The sequence below is a fragment of the Benincasa hispida genome, chromosome 12 (genome assembly GCF_027475165.1).
Source record: "Benincasa hispida cultivar pf3 chromosome 12, pf3_genome.v1.1, whole genome shotgun sequence".
Lineage (NCBI taxonomy): Eukaryota > Viridiplantae > Streptophyta > Magnoliopsida > Cucurbitales > Cucurbitaceae > Benincasa > Benincasa hispida.
In genome coordinates this window covers 55190990-55209332 of record NC_143489.1, presented here as the reverse complement: position 1 = coordinate 55209332, position 18343 = coordinate 55190990, and the positions used below count along the sequence as shown (strand labels likewise).

Sequence of the window (18343 nt, the reverse complement as noted above, 5' to 3'; positions counted from 1 at the left end):
ATATTGTAGATGGAAAGTACTTAGATGAAGCAAAGTTTTAGTTATTTGAAGTTATGTGGCTTTGATACTTCTCTTTAATTGTGAAATAGCAGAATCTTGGTGAAACCATTAATCCAGATAAAGAGCCAAAGAAGATCTTGCTCAAGTGGTCAACTGGTCATCCAATCCCATCTCTTGCTGCATCAAAAGCTTCAAATGAGCTTCATAGTATTCAAGGAAAGAGAAGAATTTGGTTTTGTGGTAAGGTCATTTCATAGTATTTCACGTAGCTTGCCATATCTTGAGACAAGAACAAATGAGTTACATTTATTTTTTGATGATTTTTTGTATTGTTACTTTGTTGATTTTCCAGGATTTCTGTTGAACCTTAGAGTTTTCCAAAAAGATCAGTTATAGTGGGAACATAATCTTGAAGTTTGCTAAGATGATGAGTTTTGTTGTAGTGGGAAGCAAAATCATCGTTTTATATCTAGAATACTGAGATTGTGGAGACAAAATTCAAAATTGATGGATATATATATATATATATATATATATATATATATATATATAATTTTGAGTCAAAATAGAAGACAAATTAAGGCCAATTGGTTTCCTTTGTCGTACGAAGAAATTGTTTTGGGCTTTGGTCCATTTGTGGGCCATTAGGTTTTAACAAACACATATTTATATGTGTTTTAATCGGAGAAAGTGGGCTGCAAATTAAAAAGAAAAGAGGCAAATTGGCAAATTGAAGTCACTTGAGGCATAAACTTTTGTCTATGCGGCAGTGAGCATAATTGGAAAATACAATGTGTATTTTTCTTAGTTTCGAGTGTTTCTCTTTTATATTTATTTTGAGTTATCGAGTTGTGGTACTCAGATTCAAATAGTTCGTATTGGACGATTGGGGAGAGATTTGTAGTACGAGTTTTAGAACTTTACAATCTTTATAATAGTAGAACCTGCAATTGAAGAAGACGGAACGTAGTCCCGAGTTTGGACGAACTAGTATAATTTTCATTGTAGTTCTCTTTTGTCCTCTTAATTATTTTGATAATTTTATGATTGTTAATCTTTTTTGCTCTAACAAGTGGAAGGTGGAATTTTAGATATAATTCAGTTTCCATATTTTATTTATATCTGAGTATAAATTTCCAACCGAGAGAATGAAGATTTCAAGATGACACAAATGAGAAAATTCTCTCTTCTCATTGAAAAAAGTGATTCTTTTAGCTACAATTCCAAACTGCAGTTAAGAATTTGTTTTTTATTCTCTCATTAAGCATTCAATTTTCTTATATCTTTATTCTTAGGCAAGAATCAACAAAAACCATCAAGTATTGGAAATTAGGTGTGGTTGGGTAGCTTAGCTATCGAAATTGTCAAACAAACAAAATGTCGTTATACTGGTATTACTTTATCTGACGAACAACTAAAATATGCAAAGAAGAGAGTTAAAAATGTCAACCTTCAGGTACAACGTTATTGAATTATTATTCTTTCCAGCCATTGTTAATGAAAACATTATATGTGGTATAGTTTGTTACTTATATCTAATGTTCACTTTGCTTCTAGGATCGCATTAGGTTTCTTCTTTGTGACTATCGAAAATTACCTAGTACTGAAAAATATGACATGATTATATATGGTGAGTTTGATAATATGAAAGAGAATTTATTTGTCATATGTATGAATTAGTATTATGATAATTCAAATTTTCTTTTGTTTCAGTGAGATAATAGAAAATAGCCTTTCTGTTCTACAGGTGGGAAGCCTTGATTGTTATACGCATTTACATGGATCTAGTAACTTTATATATGACGAAGTTAAATGCTAACATATCTTTGGTCCTTATACTAATTTTGATTCTTTATTAGTTCATATAAATACTCGATGAGTGTTATGACGAATACGACTAAGTTTAGACTATAGAAAAGAATATACTTCCATGAGGATGTCTACCATGCTTAAGTAGATTAACAACAGCCAAAGCTAATGCATCAAAGCTCTGGTAAACTGGTTAGAAGATTCATGGTGATTTCTATCCTTTTTTCTTCATGTTAGACATAAAGAACATTTTAACTGCAGTGTCCATCAGACTTTGAGGTGTTGGAGAAAGAATTTCTTGGAGTACAAAAGGTAAAAAGTTCTATTTATTAGGGGATTCATTACCATCTTTTGTTATTCAAAGTGAAGTTCAATCTCAAAGGAACTAATAATTCTTTAATGCAGCAAAATTCTTCAACTTGGTTTTGATGAAAGATTCATACGAATTCGGGAATATTATTTTGACTACTGCATTGCTGGTTTTAAATCTCGTAACGTTGATCATTACTAGGTACGTACATCAAATCATGCAGGTTCCTAGTATAATTTTGTGTATAATCTAAGACAAACAAGAGTTTAAATATCTCTGTCCAAAAATTTCATAGTTTGATTGGCTGCACTCAAGAAATTTTTTTTTCCCATTTGGTCAATGAATAGTTGTTGTTCTGACTTTCTTCTTCCTTTTAGGCATAAGTACTGTACTGACCTTTCCTCTTGACACAACTCTCTTCATCAATTGTATTTGTCAAATAATGCCAACTTCAGAAAGGCAAACTTTAGTAAACAAACTTAGATTTCATTATAAATTTTGATCCCAATTCTGATGCACTGAAATTCAGTGTAAACCCTTTTCTTTGATATTTTTTGAAGACAACAGATCGCTTTATCTTGTTCCATCTCACACACGCAATTGTTGAATTATAAAACAAGGTTGGATTTGAAATTTTATATTACATATGAATTAATAATGCATGCTCTCATGAATTAATATGCTTGATTTATCATATAAAATTCATGAAGTATATTACCAACACAAATAAATACTACATGGATTTTGATATAATTTTATTCAAAGAAAACATTACCACATTACATTTAAGTTTAACATAAGAACCAATGTTGTCGTTTTTCTCAGTTAATTATTAACTTAAAAAAGAGGCCAACATGATGATATAACTCAACCAACATAAAACTTGTTATCATTCTTCGTCAACTTCAATTCTTCCTCTCCCATATACAGTAAGGAAAAACTAAAAATAAAATAAAAATAGAAAAATTGATTCCAATGGTTTAGTATTCAATTGTTTAAATGTTAATTTGATGTTTAAAAACCATTACAGGATATTAATTTGTTTGCTCGTGTACAAAAACCAATGATATTTATTTGTAATCAGCTTAAAATAGGTAAACTGGACGCTACTCAAAACACCGGCTAAGAAGCCAAATCAAATTCTCCTGAGAAAAATATATGATTCGCCATTAAAAGTTCATGATTCAATCAATGAAACAAAAGAAAATCACTAAACTCATTGAGACTTCTCAATCAAAATTCCAAAGAAAAAGTTCCAAGTTCAAAATATGCTTCCACTTTTCTTCCAACAAGATAAGCACATTAAAAACATGGCATCTAGAATAAAAAGATAATCAATTAAAATCTCCAAAGGAGCAGCAAAACCAAGTTCTTTGCATCGAAGGGTCGACTTTCAAGCAAAATAGCAAAGGAATATATATTGAACCAATCGCTACTTTACCAACAGGAAAAGGTAAAAGCACAAGCATTCTATCTAGGCTATAAGCTACATAGACTACTCTTAGCTAATTAACAGGAGAAATGGCTATGAAGTTTTACTTTATTTACTCTAAAACTTAATAGGAATCTGTTTCAACAAAGAACCTCAAATCAATACCTACTCATAATTAATACCAAGTATCCTGCATAACCAAATCTTGAAGGTACGGATTCAACTACCTTGAGAAGATTTACTATAAACTCATGATTTGCAATGCCAGAGATTTGGAATACTTGATAGTGCTGGCAAGGCCTCGCAGGAGAACATATTCAGTTCCGGGGGGGGTAAATCCATTTTTCAACTGGTTAAAGGTCCTCGAGTTCCATAAATGCTGAACACACACATCCCCAACACGGTCCTTCATTATGAAGCCTGTGTTCAGCCATGAGTGGACTCTCTTGACTCCACTTTTATAACTCCGGGCATCCCTCCTGTAACACAAGGGCAAATAGAGGGGGAAAATGATTATGCCATTGTTAAAGAGCCAACTACGACTACGATTAGGTCTAACCATACGAAGTGATCGACCCAATAGCGAGGGCTCCAACACTATCATCTATCACTACAACTCTCTCTACACTACACCTTTTGTATTCCTACTTCAAATGTAAGATAAAGAATGAAACATCTATCACCAATTCTTCATAACATCTACGCTTGATGATCTACAGAAAAAGAGAAAACATAAAAATATCTGAATATAAGTAGTAGCTATCAAACCACTGATAATGGAATAGAACTACAAATCGTTACAGCTCAAACAATGTGAAGATGAAAACTGATTCCAGACAGCTAAACAGACATTCATAAAGAGATCAAATTTTAACTACGTTCGGCAACAAAATACTAAATAACTGAAGCATCAAGTAAACTTCTAAAACAGCTACTTATTTTAGACTAGAAAAATTAATACTGCAAGCTACTTGGATTCAAGCAACCCCACCAGGCTCATTGTGTTCCAAATTGGGCCACTGCTTCAGTCAGCAACAAGAAAACTTTTTTTTTTAATAAGCAACTGCAAAACATCGATCTCAATTCTCATAAAACAGACAGGGATACACAGAACATGGCAAAATCCAGTTCACTTTTAATCATCAATTTACTGTTGTTGGGCTTGTCGAGCTTGTCCACCGGCATAACCACCTGTATAACCTACTTGTCCTCCATCAGATCTCCATGCAGCATTTCCATAACCAGTGTTTCCATTTGCATCCCCATAGCCATTACCCATGAAAGCATTGTTACCCTGTAATTCTCCCCCACTTGGACCACCCCCAACATTGCTATTTGAGGCACTACCAGATCGTCCTCCGGTTGTACCATAACCAGATTGACTCCCATACGAGCCATCACCTCCACCATAACCATAACCTTGATTCCCAAACCCACCATATCCATAACCCTGATTGCCATACCCAGCAGCAGCTCCACCAGGAGAGTGACCTGTGGGTGCAGATCCAGGTCCTCCACTGCCAGCTCCAGCATTGCCCCCAGGAGCACCACCCCAAGGAGCTGCATTCCCATAACCCATGGCTCCATACCCAGAGGAAGCTTGACCTGACCATGAATTTCTTGGTCCACCTTGAGGACCACTCCCATAACCAGCATTGGCGACATTTGGGTTACCATAGGCTACTGCTGCAGGGGCACCATACCCAGTATTTGAACCACTGTAATTTCCATAACCACCGTATCCCATACCATTGTTCGATGAACCATACCCATACCCAGGATTATTGTATCCAGAGGAACCATAAGGTGGGAAACCTCCACTAGAGCCCTGAGATTGCATGTACCTATTGGAATCCATACGATTATCATAAGAATTTGAATTGACACCACCAGATGACCCATAACCTTGATAACCACCACTACCAGCACCACCACCCATTGAACGGCCACCTGCACCTGGATTGGCATCTTTGGGAAGGGCACGCTTAACTTCTACTTGTTTACCATTCAAATCATGAAATGTCTTGTGCAAAACTCTGTCAACAGCTTCTTCAGTATCAAAAGAAATAAATCCAAATCCCCGTGGACGCCTAGTATTTTGATCATACATGACTACTACATCAGTTACATGGCCATAAGCCTCAAAGTACTCCTTAAATCCTTCTTCAGTCAATGTTGGAGGCAATCCACCAACAAAAATTTTTTTGGTTTTCATGTTTCCACCACCACCACTGCCAGAGTTTCTAGTAGCATTAGAATTGCTTGCTCTGGCAGGGGTCTGCTGTTCCTCCCGTGATAAGGCCCTCTTGGCCTCAACCTATAAAAGAATATAAATTACAAATGCTAGAAAGTAATAACAAAAATATGAATACAATAAAGTTAAAAATATTTTCAGAAGATGAGAATAAATGAGGAAAACAGTTTCAGCAATAGTGTGAACACTAATGATCAAGTAAGTTTTCATCTCCAAAAAACAACTAACATTAACCAAAGAAAACTTGAGACATTAACAGTTGAAGTCAACAGATTCATAGCAACCCATTTCATATATTCCAAGTTTATACTCTACAATGAGCTATCAAGAGGAAAGATACAAAATACGAAATACAATTTGTTCTAATAGATCATAGTGAAAACATAAACTGTATTGAATGAAATTACAGAATACAACCGACCCTTTTGTCAAGGCCTCGCCTCATGAAAAAATAAAGCACCAAACCAACGGATGTGTCACCAAAAACAACAGGCATAGAAGAGACAACACATGAACCAAAGGTTCAACAGGAAGGTGAAGATGTATCAATACAAACTAGCCTAAAAAACCAATAAACATTAGATATTTAACACCCAAAAGTAAATTATTTAGTGTATCCACATCAAACTATTTAGTGTGGAATCAAAAAGCCCCCAACAACTCAAATGAGTTGTATCCACCAACCAGAGTCATCGTAATAAAAAAAAACGCCAAATCGAAGAAACCCACATGGTAATTATCAAAAACTCCACGTATCAAAAGAAGAAACGAGAAACAAGATTCTGACGCACCGTTTTACCATCGATAGTGTGCTTATCCTGAAGAACTCGATCGAGAACAGAGGGATCTGCAAAGACAACAAAGCCAAACCCTCTAGGTCTGCTAGTGATCTTATCCCTCATAACGACCGTATGCATAACTTCACCATAGTTGCTAAAGTAATCCTTTAGCTTATCCTCGGAGGTCTCCCATGAAATCCCACCAATAAAAAGCTTCCCCTGATCCGAATCCATTGCCCCTTTTTTTCTCTCTTTTCTTTTCTCGAGAAACCCCAAATGAATGGAAAAATCGATTCCGCTCGTATTTCTTTATTCCTGTCTGAAAATTGAAATTTGGATTCTGGGTTATGGATTTCGGAGGAGGGTTTGTAGCCGACTGGGGCTTGAAGAAAGAAAGAGAGAGAAAGGAGGAGAGAGAGAGAGAGAGAGCGTTTTGGTGAATCTGAGGGTAATAAAAAAGAGTGCTTTTCGCTGAAGGAGTAGGGTTTCAGAGAGTGGAAGGTATGCCAATTGAACGGTCAGGATTGCTTTCATCATAGGATGGTTGGATTTGTTTCGATGCAAGAAAGTTAAATGAACGGTCCAGATTCTTTTTTCGGAGTTAAGAAATGAACAGGGTGGTTAGTCACGTGATTGGCACGAGAGAAAGATAGAAGGCCAATGGTGTTAGAATGGAGACCAATTATTGATAGACTCTCATAATTAATAAATCTTTATATATACACTCATTTTTTATTTATAAAAAAAGGTAAAATATCTTTTTTTTTTAATATTCTTATTTCTTTCATATATCTTAAATATTTGAAACCATTATTCTATGTTATCAAAATTGATTATTTAGTCAAAATAAATTTAGTTCAATAATAATTGATATGACATTACTTCTAAAGGTCGAAGGTTCGATTCTTGTCCTTACATTGTTTAAGTTTATTACAATGTTTTAGTTATCATTCATTTGTCTACTTTTTTTAAAAAAAAAATCTTTTGAGAGACACATAGTTAAAATGTAAATGACAAATTTATAAGAGATTAATAATACATTAAATTTTGATTAACATTTTATATATATATATATATCATTGGTTAAAAGAAATTATATTTTTAACATGCAAATGACTAACAAATGTTATCTCCTGTGGTTGACAATGACTAACAATATTGTTGTCATATAATTAGTTTGAATACTTCGTCAAACTCCATGCAATCAATTATCATTAAGTCACATAAATACATTTATGAAGTAAATATCTTCAAATATGTTGTATTTGCATAAAAAAAATAGCACGGTGAAATAGAGAGATTTGAACTACAAACCCCTTGGTCATTAGCACACATACATAATAAAAGAATTTGAATTTTTAAAAAAATAACTAAGATAACATATATTTATTTTTAATCTCATTTAAACTTTTTCAATTAAATTTTCACATCATTTTACCTCAAAATTGAATTGATGTGAATTATGTATCATTTTCACATCATTTCACCTACAAATATTCCTAAATTTTATATTATTTTGTAATTATTTCTCATTTCTTTTTCAAATTTATACTCTCGCATCAACATTGAGACAGACGTTTGCAATATATATCTATTGTTTTATTTTATAGAAATGATGAATAAATATGGTCATTATAGTCTAATTAAGTCCATCAAGTTTCTCAAAATTTTCATCAACATCGATGTTTCCATCAATATTCCATAAAATTGAAACCTTGACATTTCCATCCATATCGGTATTACAAACCTTGGGTAAGATTACATATCAATTACTAAGCTTAAGCTAACTTTGGCATCTAAATTGAAATTTTTTATAAGTTATTTCATTTTATACTAAATTTTAAATTAATCATTTATAGTTAAAAACAAGAAAAAAAAATAAATCAGTTAATATTTATTTAGATTAGTTATTATGTGGGTTTTAGAATGGGGATTAAGTGTCATTTTAGGGTAGTTTTAAAATGCCAGTGACCAACTATAACTTAGGCTTGGGAAACCCATTCTTCTTATGACAGAAAAAAATTATCAATTAAAAAGACAAAGATTTGAAGATTGAAAAGGAAAAGAGATAGAGAAGACAAAAATGACATTCAAGTCCTTTACTTATATTAAAGAATAAATAAATGTTTGTTTTAATTTTTTTTTTTTTTAAAAAAAAAAAATAGTGTGTTCTATTTCTCTATTGGCTCCAAGAAAGCAATATTAGGAGCTGAAAAGCAAATGTTTTGAATTTTTCTCTTTCTAACAAAAGTGCATACAGCCACTTGGTTGGCCCTGCATTCATTACACCAACGTTATTCTCAACTTTTTTCAAACTACTTTGGAGCCAAATGTGTCTCTTTTAAAACTTAACATTTTCTTTCCCCTTCTTGCCTGGCTTTAACTTCACCATTCCTCAGCTTCTACAGGTACTGGATGGGGTGTTTTCTTGCTTGTTTCGGGTTTCATAAGCATAGAAAGAAATGTCATTCACAGGCCGATGGAGTCACAATAAGCAACCAAGTAATAGCCCCAACTCTATAACTCTATCCTTCATTTTTATGTGTATGTATTGATGGTTTCTTACAATGTTGTCTATCTATATCCTTTGATAGATACATCTAAGCTATGAGCCTTTAGATTCCTCCCAAATTACAACTTGTGATACTAGCGAGAAGCTCGAAATACAGAATTCTAAACCAAGGTAGGTGATGAGTGGTTGTCAACTTCCTCTTTCTTCTTTCTTTTTAATTCAACAAGTTGAAGATTCGAACCTTTAACCTTTTTAGTTGAAGTTGAACTAGGCTCAGATTGACATGGTTGTCGACTTTCAAAATTGGGTTATGTTCAACTTTTACCGTTTGGTGCAGATCCCATTCCCTTTTCAGGGATAGAGCTAAGGAGAAGCCTTGGGTCAAAATCAGGAAGAAAGTTAGCTTTAATCTAAACGTCCAGACCTATGAACCTGTCCCAGATGATGACTATTTCCTAGAGAATGATGATGTGGTAAAAACTGAAGAACATTGCCAAGAAACAACAGCTAGAACTGATTCCACACCACTCCCAAACAAGGCATTTACAGCCTCCAATTCAGGAACTTACCCTCAAAACCACAGATACCAGAATTGTGAGGATAATTATGATGATGAAGAAGATGATTCTGGAAATGGTGAGAGTGATATGGATGATGATAGTGAACTTGATGAAAATCATGATGAGAACAATGATGTGTTTAGATCATGTGAGTTGGACACTAATATTGTAGACAGGAGCCAACAAGTTCATTCTGTACTAAAACCAATAGAAAATCTTACTCAATGGAGGACAGCTAAAGCAAAAGCAAGGTCAATTACTAAGCATCAGATGCAAAACAAGATTAAGACATCAGAGCAGGCAAAGTCTCCAGTAATTTTCAGTTCAAACACAAGTTCAATTCAATCACCATTGAAGTCAAGATCAAATTTGTGCTTACCTGATACTCAAATGCAAGAAAATGATCTGGTGCATTCAAGCCTCTCAGATTGGTTGGTCAGAACTGCATAAATTAGGCTAGTCAGAAAAGAAGCAACAACACAATCAACTTCATGAAAACAATAAAGGTTGAAGAATCTGTCTCTTATCTTTTGTGTAGCAAAGAGAAACACATAATGAAAGAAAAACGTGGCATCGATCGATCGAACTCCTTGGTTTGCTGGTTTGTCTGGAAGATTTTTTGTTTTTTTGTTTTTTCTTTTTCTAAAAAAGGATCTATTGAGTGTGGGCATATGGTGTTGTTTGGAAAGTTTATTCATGAAGATGTAAGCTTGTTTTCTGCTGTTTATGCATGCTGCTCCCACAAGATAATGCGGACAACATAATTTTTAATCAAATAACATGTAAAAGATTTGTCTTACTGACATAAATCTTGGTTATACATATGTATTTTCTTAAACGTAAGCATATGACATATAAAAAGTGAGTTTCATTAATTTGAGTTTAAATAATTTGTGAGATTAACAAATTTGACGGATACAAAATCAGGCCATAGATCAATATCCAGGTATACTACCCAAATGACTTGGAGTATAGAACAAAACAAGCATCTCCTTGCCTTGACAGAAGTTTGGTTACTTGTTCCTCATCTGATCTTTGACAGAAAAAAATGCCAACTGAAGTATGCAACGAACAAATTTTATTACCAGAAGTCTACATAAAACGCAGTATGTGAACACCAAGAAATGAAACACCATCAACGCATCAAAGAAATATAGAACTATGGGGAGTTCGAAAGGAGTCTATCACAGTTGAAACTACCCCCATAACTTTACAGACAACGAACTCAGAAAAGCATTACAAACACACAACTTTGATTTTGATCTTTACTATTATTCTGTTAGTTAGCATGATCAGCCACACTGATTTTGATCAATCGAGTTTCTCATCAAACACACAACTTTGAGAAGTACAAGATATTTTTTATTCTACTTTTGGAAATGAATTCCAGAAATAATATTCGCAACTCAAAACACTGTTTATAGTTATAAAACATTGGCTAGCACAGTCGATGCAGCGACAAATCAGGGCCATGTCTGCTCAAATCAAACTATTTGGATGAAATGAGAGATGCAAACTTTGGATATGGAACAAGATTAGGTCAAATTTCCTTCTACAACAAAGACAACATACTGAATTGGTTATACCACCTATTCTCTACTTTCCATTCGTGACATTTAGCCAAAGGGAATGCATCATGCCTAAAATCATACTCATACACAGCTTGTGTGGCTACTAAGCTATTTCTTTAGAAAGTTCCTACTGAGATGGGAAATTCGGAGATAAAGCTGCTAGTACCAAGTAAACTAATATTGGATAAAGTTATCCGCTCTACACTTGGCTACACAGTATACAGACAATTGTTTATGTATATGGTGAGAAGGGAAAAAATAATGAATGATACAAATTCCAAGGAAAACATAGTGTTAGAAGATACCAGCCCAGCCGCAACCACCAGTGATTAGAGGCTACCAAGGAAGTCTGGTCCATATGCCAAAAATAATCTAACCTTTTAAATTCATATTTACCAATACAGTTGTTGAGGAACACCTTAATGTTCCTCACATCAAACCTTAAGCAACAACATGCATTTTTGGAAACAAAAGTAACACAGCAGAACCAATTGCAGCTATCCATTAGAGGCCATCATTACATGCCCATAGCGAGATGAAGATTTTCTTCATACTAAACTGCCCGCCAAAATTATGATCCTGCATACAGACACACTCACAAGGCGCAGCCAAAATCAATATTTATATTGGTTATCGTGCCTAATGGACATGAATTGCAAGTTTTAGGGATAGAGACAGATAAAAAGTGTCTTTTTTTAATTTCTTCTGTCACATGAAAGCATATAATTTGGCCAAAAAGTTGAAAGATCAAGAAGAGAAGCTCTTAGACATAATGAACTACCAGGTAAACTAATCTACTTTAGTTCTCTATTGATCAAAACTACAAAAACGGGAAAAAAAAAACCTTATGAACATTTTACTGGACGCCAAAAGCAAAACATGAATGAACAAATCTCTTTTTTTTCTTCACTATAATGACATATTTGGTATAAAGATACAGTAAGGAATGAGAAGCCATACAACTTCACTCCATTTCAATCTCGGGGGATGAGCGAATCAGCATCGTCTCTGGTCCAAGCTCAGCCAACAATGGGCCATTCCCCTCGCCGAACCGAAACTTCCTGTTGCTTGACAATAAGCAAATCAAACCTAAACCCAAGATCAAAACTAAAACAGCATGGCCAATGAAAATTAAATTCATCAAAGCAATGCCCCGTAGACCATCTTCCTCAAGCTCACAATGTACAAAAGCATCTCCAGTAGCAGGCAAGACTAACATTGCACGACAACCCTTCAAAGCAAATGCATTGGTATACAAAGACAACCCAACTTGAAACAGCCATGTACCCTTAAACGTTAAACCAGAGGAAAGTAGAAATTCGGCGAAAAATGCAGATGGTTTCATAGACAAATACAAGCAGCAACAAGCACAAAGAAGGGTTAATCCTCCAGAGATTTGATAAAAAGCACCACCAAGACCAGTAATCCCTTTGCCAATTACAGAATACTCAATAAGAAAAGCGATTCCAGCAAAAACGAAGATGCAACTCTCACTTACAAGAAGAGGGTCGACATTTTCCCTCAAAATGATGAGAATGGCGAGTGCCCAGAACAAGAAAATGGCCACTGATTGTTGGGAGAAAGCGAATCTGTAAGTGGGGTTTCCGGAAAATGCAAGGAAAAGGAAAATTTCAGAGAAGGCGGCGATGGGGAGGAGGAGGATGAGTGAATATAAATCGAAATTTTTCCATTTGGGTTCTGATAAGTACCAGGTTTTTGATCGGTAAAGAGATGGGTTTTTGAGGTAGATGGAGGACGAACAGAGGAGCCGACGAACGCCGATGGGAACGAGGAAGAGGGAGGAGGAGAGATGCGTTGCTAGTGACGCCATTGAAAGGGCTTTTGATCTTTGTCTATGGTTTCATCAATTGTTCTCCGATTCTTCCATTGGGAAGACGGAATTTGATGGTTGATTCGTTGACCCTAAGAAACTTTGATCCGTTCAACGGTAACAAGCTTGATGAATGAAATGTTAAAACGAAACAAGACACAAATGAATTGATTTTCAATTTCAATTAAATATTTTGGCTTTTTTTTTTTTTTTTTTGACCCTTTTTCAGCTTTATTCCTTATAATTTAAGCTTTATTGATGAGAAAGAGGGATGGAAGCTACCAAACTTAATTATATATAATTTCTTCCATATTTTATGTTAGAAGAGAAAGTATACAAGATCATAAAATTACTAAACTTCGTATACAAGAAAATATCTAAGTCCAATAAATTTATTATATCTTTTTAAAGATAAATTTACTCCCTTAATGTTGAGTTTAGAGAAGAGTAGAACAGATTACCTATCCTATAGAAATAGTATCATGTTCACAAAATCAACGGACTATACTTTATTGATATACCCCTTCAACAAATTTTGAAAATGGAGAAAATTTTTAAGGAAGAAAATTGTTGATGAAAATCATGAAAAATCAATTTGAAAAAATGTCATATTTGTAAACTAATTTATGGTCATTTGAATAGTGTGTCCTTTTTTTTATTTGGTGATTTATGAAAAGATGCATTTATTCATAGGAGAATGTAAGTTATAGAATTGAAAGGATGCAATCCTTAATAAAAAGCCACATTTAATTTATTCGGACCGTTTACACGACTTTATCTAATAGAATACATTTGAGATTGTTTTATATTTGGGTTATTCATATTGTTAATGAATTATGCAAAATGTGATTATTGGTTTAGGTATTGTGGTTGTCACATAAACGTCTAGGAACAAAAATGAAAATTTTAAAATCATAAAAATAAAATGAATACAAATGTAAAAAAATATTGATAAAATTAAAAGAAATATTTAATCTGTGTAGAAAAATGGAAACACGACTAAATTTGAATGACCTACGAAATTAGACTTGTTTCTAATTTTTCAAGGGTACATGAGAATATGTATTAAAAAAAGAGAGAAAAATTGTTTTTATCTAGTTAAGAAAAACCATTTTTAATAGCTGTTGTTGCTAGACTCTTGTTTGTAAGATCTTAACATTTATTTGAATAATATCGTTAAGATTTAATAAGATTATTTATGATCGAATGGTAAAAATCCGTCATGAATTGACCTCATAAAATTTTAGTTAAGAGATCAAGAGTAATCTATGGTAGCCATGATATTTAAACACCGTTACCTTAAACATATATAGTTATGAAAACTGGTCTCCCAAATTAAGATGATGTTTCACATGAAAATTAAATTAGTAATTTTTTAATTTGAAAAAGTTATGTTTTAGAGAGTTATTAAAAACCTGTTTGATAACTTTATCGTTCCAACAGAATATATTTGATAACTATTCCTATCTCCAATTCAAAATAAGAACATGACTATTCTCATTTATTGTATTTTTTTCTTTACATTTTTGTCCATATTTTATAATTTAAATATAATCTAATTATATAAAATAAAAAATATACATAACATGCATCAAAATATAAAAAAATAAAATAAAATAACAATAATACAATTATTTCTATGACTCATATATTATTAAAATTTGATTTACAATATTAAGTTATTTATTTTAAATTTGAGTTTAACTCTATTATTATGGTAAAAATATTAAAATGAACCTAAATAAATATTTTAATAAACAAAATTTATATATTATTAAATTTCAACTGATTTCATATATAAGAAAAATTTTAAAAATAAATATAAAAATTCATATTGCAAAATTTAAAATTTAAAATTCAAGAAATATTTATATATACATATTGAAAAGAAAAATTATTTCAGTACTAAAAATATTTACAAATAATAACAGAATATCACATATTTACAAATAATAACAGAATATCACAATAGATAGACTATGTAGGAAAAAGTTATCAAACAAATCCCAAGTTACTTGTTTCTTCATTCATTCCATATTGAAGAGTTATCTCCTTTCTTTCATTCAAGAGTTTTGCCAGATCCAAGTAATTTAAAATTGTAATCTGCTTGTAATCCATACAGAGCAAATAATTGACATCAAAACAATATTTATAAAAAACGTGCCTAGACTACATTTTTGAATCCCCAAAGGTTTTGATTTTTCTTTTCAAGTCTTTGGTTGTTTCTATATCTAAACTTGGTTAGACCATATGGTTTACTTTGAGTTTGAATGTTATATATTTGAACTCTAGAATAACACTCTAAACAATAGCATTGGCCGCACTTGCGATCCTAGGCCATAAATCCGCACACTCCTTTCCAATAGGACCAGTAATTGCAGAACCTGTAACATTAGCAACAAACATACTTCATAATCTGGAAAGGTGAAATTAAAAGAAAAGCAGCATTCTCATCTTTTTCATACGAGTGGATCATACCTTTCATTTCACCTTTAGGGTTTACAATTACTCCTGCATTATCTGCATAGGCACAATATATATTTCAAAATTAGTAAATTGTACTTGAATAGCTCTATTCCAAAACAAAGAATTGAAAATGACATAGAGGTCTTAAAGCAAAATTTCCACGCGGATGAAATCTATTGTTTAAAGCAGATGATACCAAAGGGCAGAATGGTATCAAGGATGAAAGTATTTCTAAGTAAACAATGTTCTGTCCACATGGAGCAGATATGAGCACGAAAGCTTCAACACATCTGCAACGATGAACACTGTCAATTTACCAGACTCGTAACTGTATCAACCATTACAATAAGGAGGATACCTGACTTATGCCTGGGAAACAGATGAGGATAAACGGAAAACCTAGGTACTTATTAATCAAATTAACAGAAAACAGATTGCTTTGAACTTTTTTGCTACTTTGACCACTTAAGTTTTTCCCCAAAAAAAAAAAACACCATCCTTCATAAATTTTCTAAAGCAAGGAACTCTAGTATACTATAGGCCACCGTAAAGTGCATAACCTTAATGGAAAGTAAATAAATATCTATTGAACTCAAACTTGGACATGTTTGATATCTATTCTTCACAGAAACAAACTAGATATGGAAAATAAATTGACTAACCAGAACTATCTAGCTGACAGACATGTTAATCATGAAATTCTCAGGTTTGAACAAATGCATGCAACCACAATTCAGGAAGACAACCAGTAATAACAAAAAGCCTAAAGACAAATAAAGCTTAACTAGACAGAATGATCCTAAAATACAAGAGTTCAAAGACAAAAACTATGCATTGCACCTCTCTGGTCATAGATGGGAAACGTCAACAGTCAAATATCCGGATCAAGTTCAAACATGTGTATCATAAAGCTTTCTAAAACAAACAAAGTAATTCGAGCATGGTCAACTACCAATAGGAAAAAAAAAGGTATACCTTCGAAGTACATGAAAACCCCATCCTTTCGGCGCCATGGCTTGCGCTGCCTGACAATGACAGCAGGAAGGACCTTCTTCCTGAGATCGGGTTTTCCCTTTTTGACAGTGGCCATTACCATGTCTCCCACACAAGCCGATGGCAATCTGTTCAAACGCCCCTTGATACCCTTCACTGAGATAATGTACAAGTTCTTGGCTCCAGTGTTGTCGGCACAATTCACTGTCGCCGCCACCGGTAGACCCAGTGACATCCTAAACTTGTTACCTGCAGATCCTCCGCGCCCTGCACCAACAAGAAACAAATCGATCAAATAAATTCCAGAGTTCACAAATAGCAAATCGATCAATTTTCCCCAAAGTTTAACAAATCTCCGTTAGAAAATTGTGGGTTCGATGCAGATTCAATTTAAAAAAGAAAAAAAAATGCCCAAAGACGGATACTTCCGAAGTAAATGAAAGTAGTACATGATATGTCGGCGAGAACAGAAAACAAACAAAAACGAAAACGAGACCTAAAACCTAAATGGTGAAACTGCGAAGAATGAAGAAGAAGAGCATAAGGGTTTGCTTACCTCGCTTCGACATTTTTGCCGGCTGAAACGAGAAACGAGAAACGAGAAACGAGAAACAGAAAATTTTAGAGCTTCGTGGGCATTTATATACAGACGGGATATCTAGGGTTTGTTAGATCTTTCTTTCAAGTTTCCCAAGGGCCCAAATTCGAATAAATTATGAATAATTTTAATTTTGGTTAAATTCAAAGCTTAATGTCATGCTTGGGGGGTGGGGGAGAACAGGGAGAGGCTGGAAATTTCAGGGTTGATGTATCAAATTGGGTCAAATTAATCTGATTCAACGATGAAATTATGTGACATCATCAAAATTTATCTTCAATAACTCCTAAGACGTGACAAATTGTGATTGGTCTAAAATTTCACATTCAATAAATGATATCTCAATTGATGTGATAGTCAATTTATGAATTTAAAACATAAGTTTAATTTGAATAAAATTTGAAATATGATCAAAATTTAATTTGAGATTTTATTCAATTTGATTTGGAAATAGACTAAATTTGGATGAATTTGATATAAATTTGGAAGATGCATAAATTTGAATTCTAAATCAATTTGAGATTTTATTTAATTTGACGAGTATAAAACTCTAAATTTAGATGATTTAGATTTAAGATAAAATTGAGAATATGTTCAAATTTTAATTTGAGATTTTATATATAATTTAATTTGAACAATTTGATTTTTTTTTTAATAAAATTTGGAATATGACCAAATTTTAATTTGAGATTTTATCACAATTTGATTTGAAAATATGATAAAAGATAAACTTGATTTGAATTTATGATCAATTTTGGAATATGGTCAAATTTTATTTTGAGATAAATTTGAAACTTCATCTTCAATTTAATTTAAGGATAAATTTGAATGATTTGAACTTAGGATAAAATTTGGAATATTACCAAATTTTAACTTGACATTTTATTCACAATTTAATATTGAACCATTTGAGTTTGTACAAAATTTGGAATATGGCCAAATTTTAATTTGAAATATATTTGAGATTTTACCCTCAATTTGATTTTGATTGAGGATAAAAATTAAATTTGATTTGAATATGAGATAAATTGGAATATGACCAAATTTTAATCTAAAATAAATTTGAGATAAATTTTAGAATATGCCTAACTTTAAAATGGATGTAAATGGATTTTGATATCATTTGATTTAAGGCTAATCCATTCAAACCCACCAAGAATCTTAAATTCTAATTTAAAAGATAAGATATTTTGATTCAAATCTTATCAAAATCTTATAGAAAGATAAG

At 32.9% G+C, this 18343-nt stretch overlaps 4 protein-coding genes across 6 annotated transcripts; 1 reads left to right on the top strand and 3 right to left on the bottom strand.

The window, feature by feature from the left end:
* Positions 1-3641: 3641 nt before the first annotated feature.
* LOC120067017 (heterogeneous nuclear ribonucleoprotein 1-like) lies at positions 3642-7159 on the bottom strand. Of its 2 annotated transcripts, XR_005478902.2 has the most exons (3): positions 6597-7034; positions 4543-5868; positions 3642-4030 (listed from the first exon to the last, which is right to left on the bottom strand). XR_005478902.2 is itself a non-coding variant. In XM_039018384.2 (2 exons), exons 1-2 carry the CDS (start codon positions 6816-6818, stop codon positions 4699-4701), a joined length of 1392 nt encoding a protein of 463 aa, XP_038874312.1. In that variant the 5' UTR covers positions 6819-7159; the 3' UTR covers positions 4291-4698. The 2 variants fall into 2 exon arrangements, 1 of the variants encoding a protein (XP_038874312.1); XM_039018384.2 differs by lacking the exon at positions 3642-4030 and having other exon boundaries at positions 4291-5868; positions 6597-7159.
* LOC120067159 (uncharacterized) lies at positions 5716-13241 on the bottom strand. 2 transcript variants are annotated; one of them, XR_016525533.1, is made up of 3 exons: positions 12188-13241; positions 10036-10098; positions 5716-5868 (listed from the first exon to the last, which is right to left on the bottom strand). XR_016525533.1 is itself a non-coding variant. In XM_039018615.2 (2 exons), the coding sequence occupies exon 1, from the start codon at positions 13056-13058 to the stop codon at positions 12192-12194; it is 867 nt and encodes a 288-aa protein (XP_038874543.1). In that variant the 5' UTR covers positions 13059-13241; the 3' UTR covers positions 11388-11806; positions 12188-12191. The 2 variants fall into 2 exon arrangements, 1 of the variants encoding a protein (XP_038874543.1); XM_039018615.2 differs by lacking the exons at positions 5716-5868; positions 10036-10098 and adding an exon at positions 11388-11806.
* Positions 8953-10455, top strand: LOC120067160 (FK506-binding nuclear-like protein). The gene is made up of 3 exons (XM_039018616.2): positions 8953-9086; positions 9179-9267; positions 9434-10455. The coding sequence occupies exons 1-3, from the start codon at positions 9000-9002 to the stop codon at positions 10104-10106; spliced, it is 849 nt and encodes a 282-aa protein (XP_038874544.1). The 5' UTR covers positions 8953-8999; the 3' UTR covers positions 10107-10455.
* A 1809-nt stretch (positions 13242-15050) lies between the features above and the next one.
* Positions 15051-17304, bottom strand: LOC120092654 (large ribosomal subunit protein uL14x/uL14z/uL14y). Its single transcript, XM_039050802.2, has 4 exons — positions 17074-17304; positions 16500-16784; positions 15537-15578; positions 15051-15442 (listed from the first exon to the last, which is right to left on the bottom strand). Exons 1-4 carry the CDS (start codon positions 17084-17086, stop codon positions 15360-15362), a joined length of 423 nt encoding a protein of 140 aa, XP_038906730.1. The 5' UTR covers positions 17087-17304; the 3' UTR covers positions 15051-15359.
* Positions 17305-18343: the final 1039 nt, after the last annotated feature.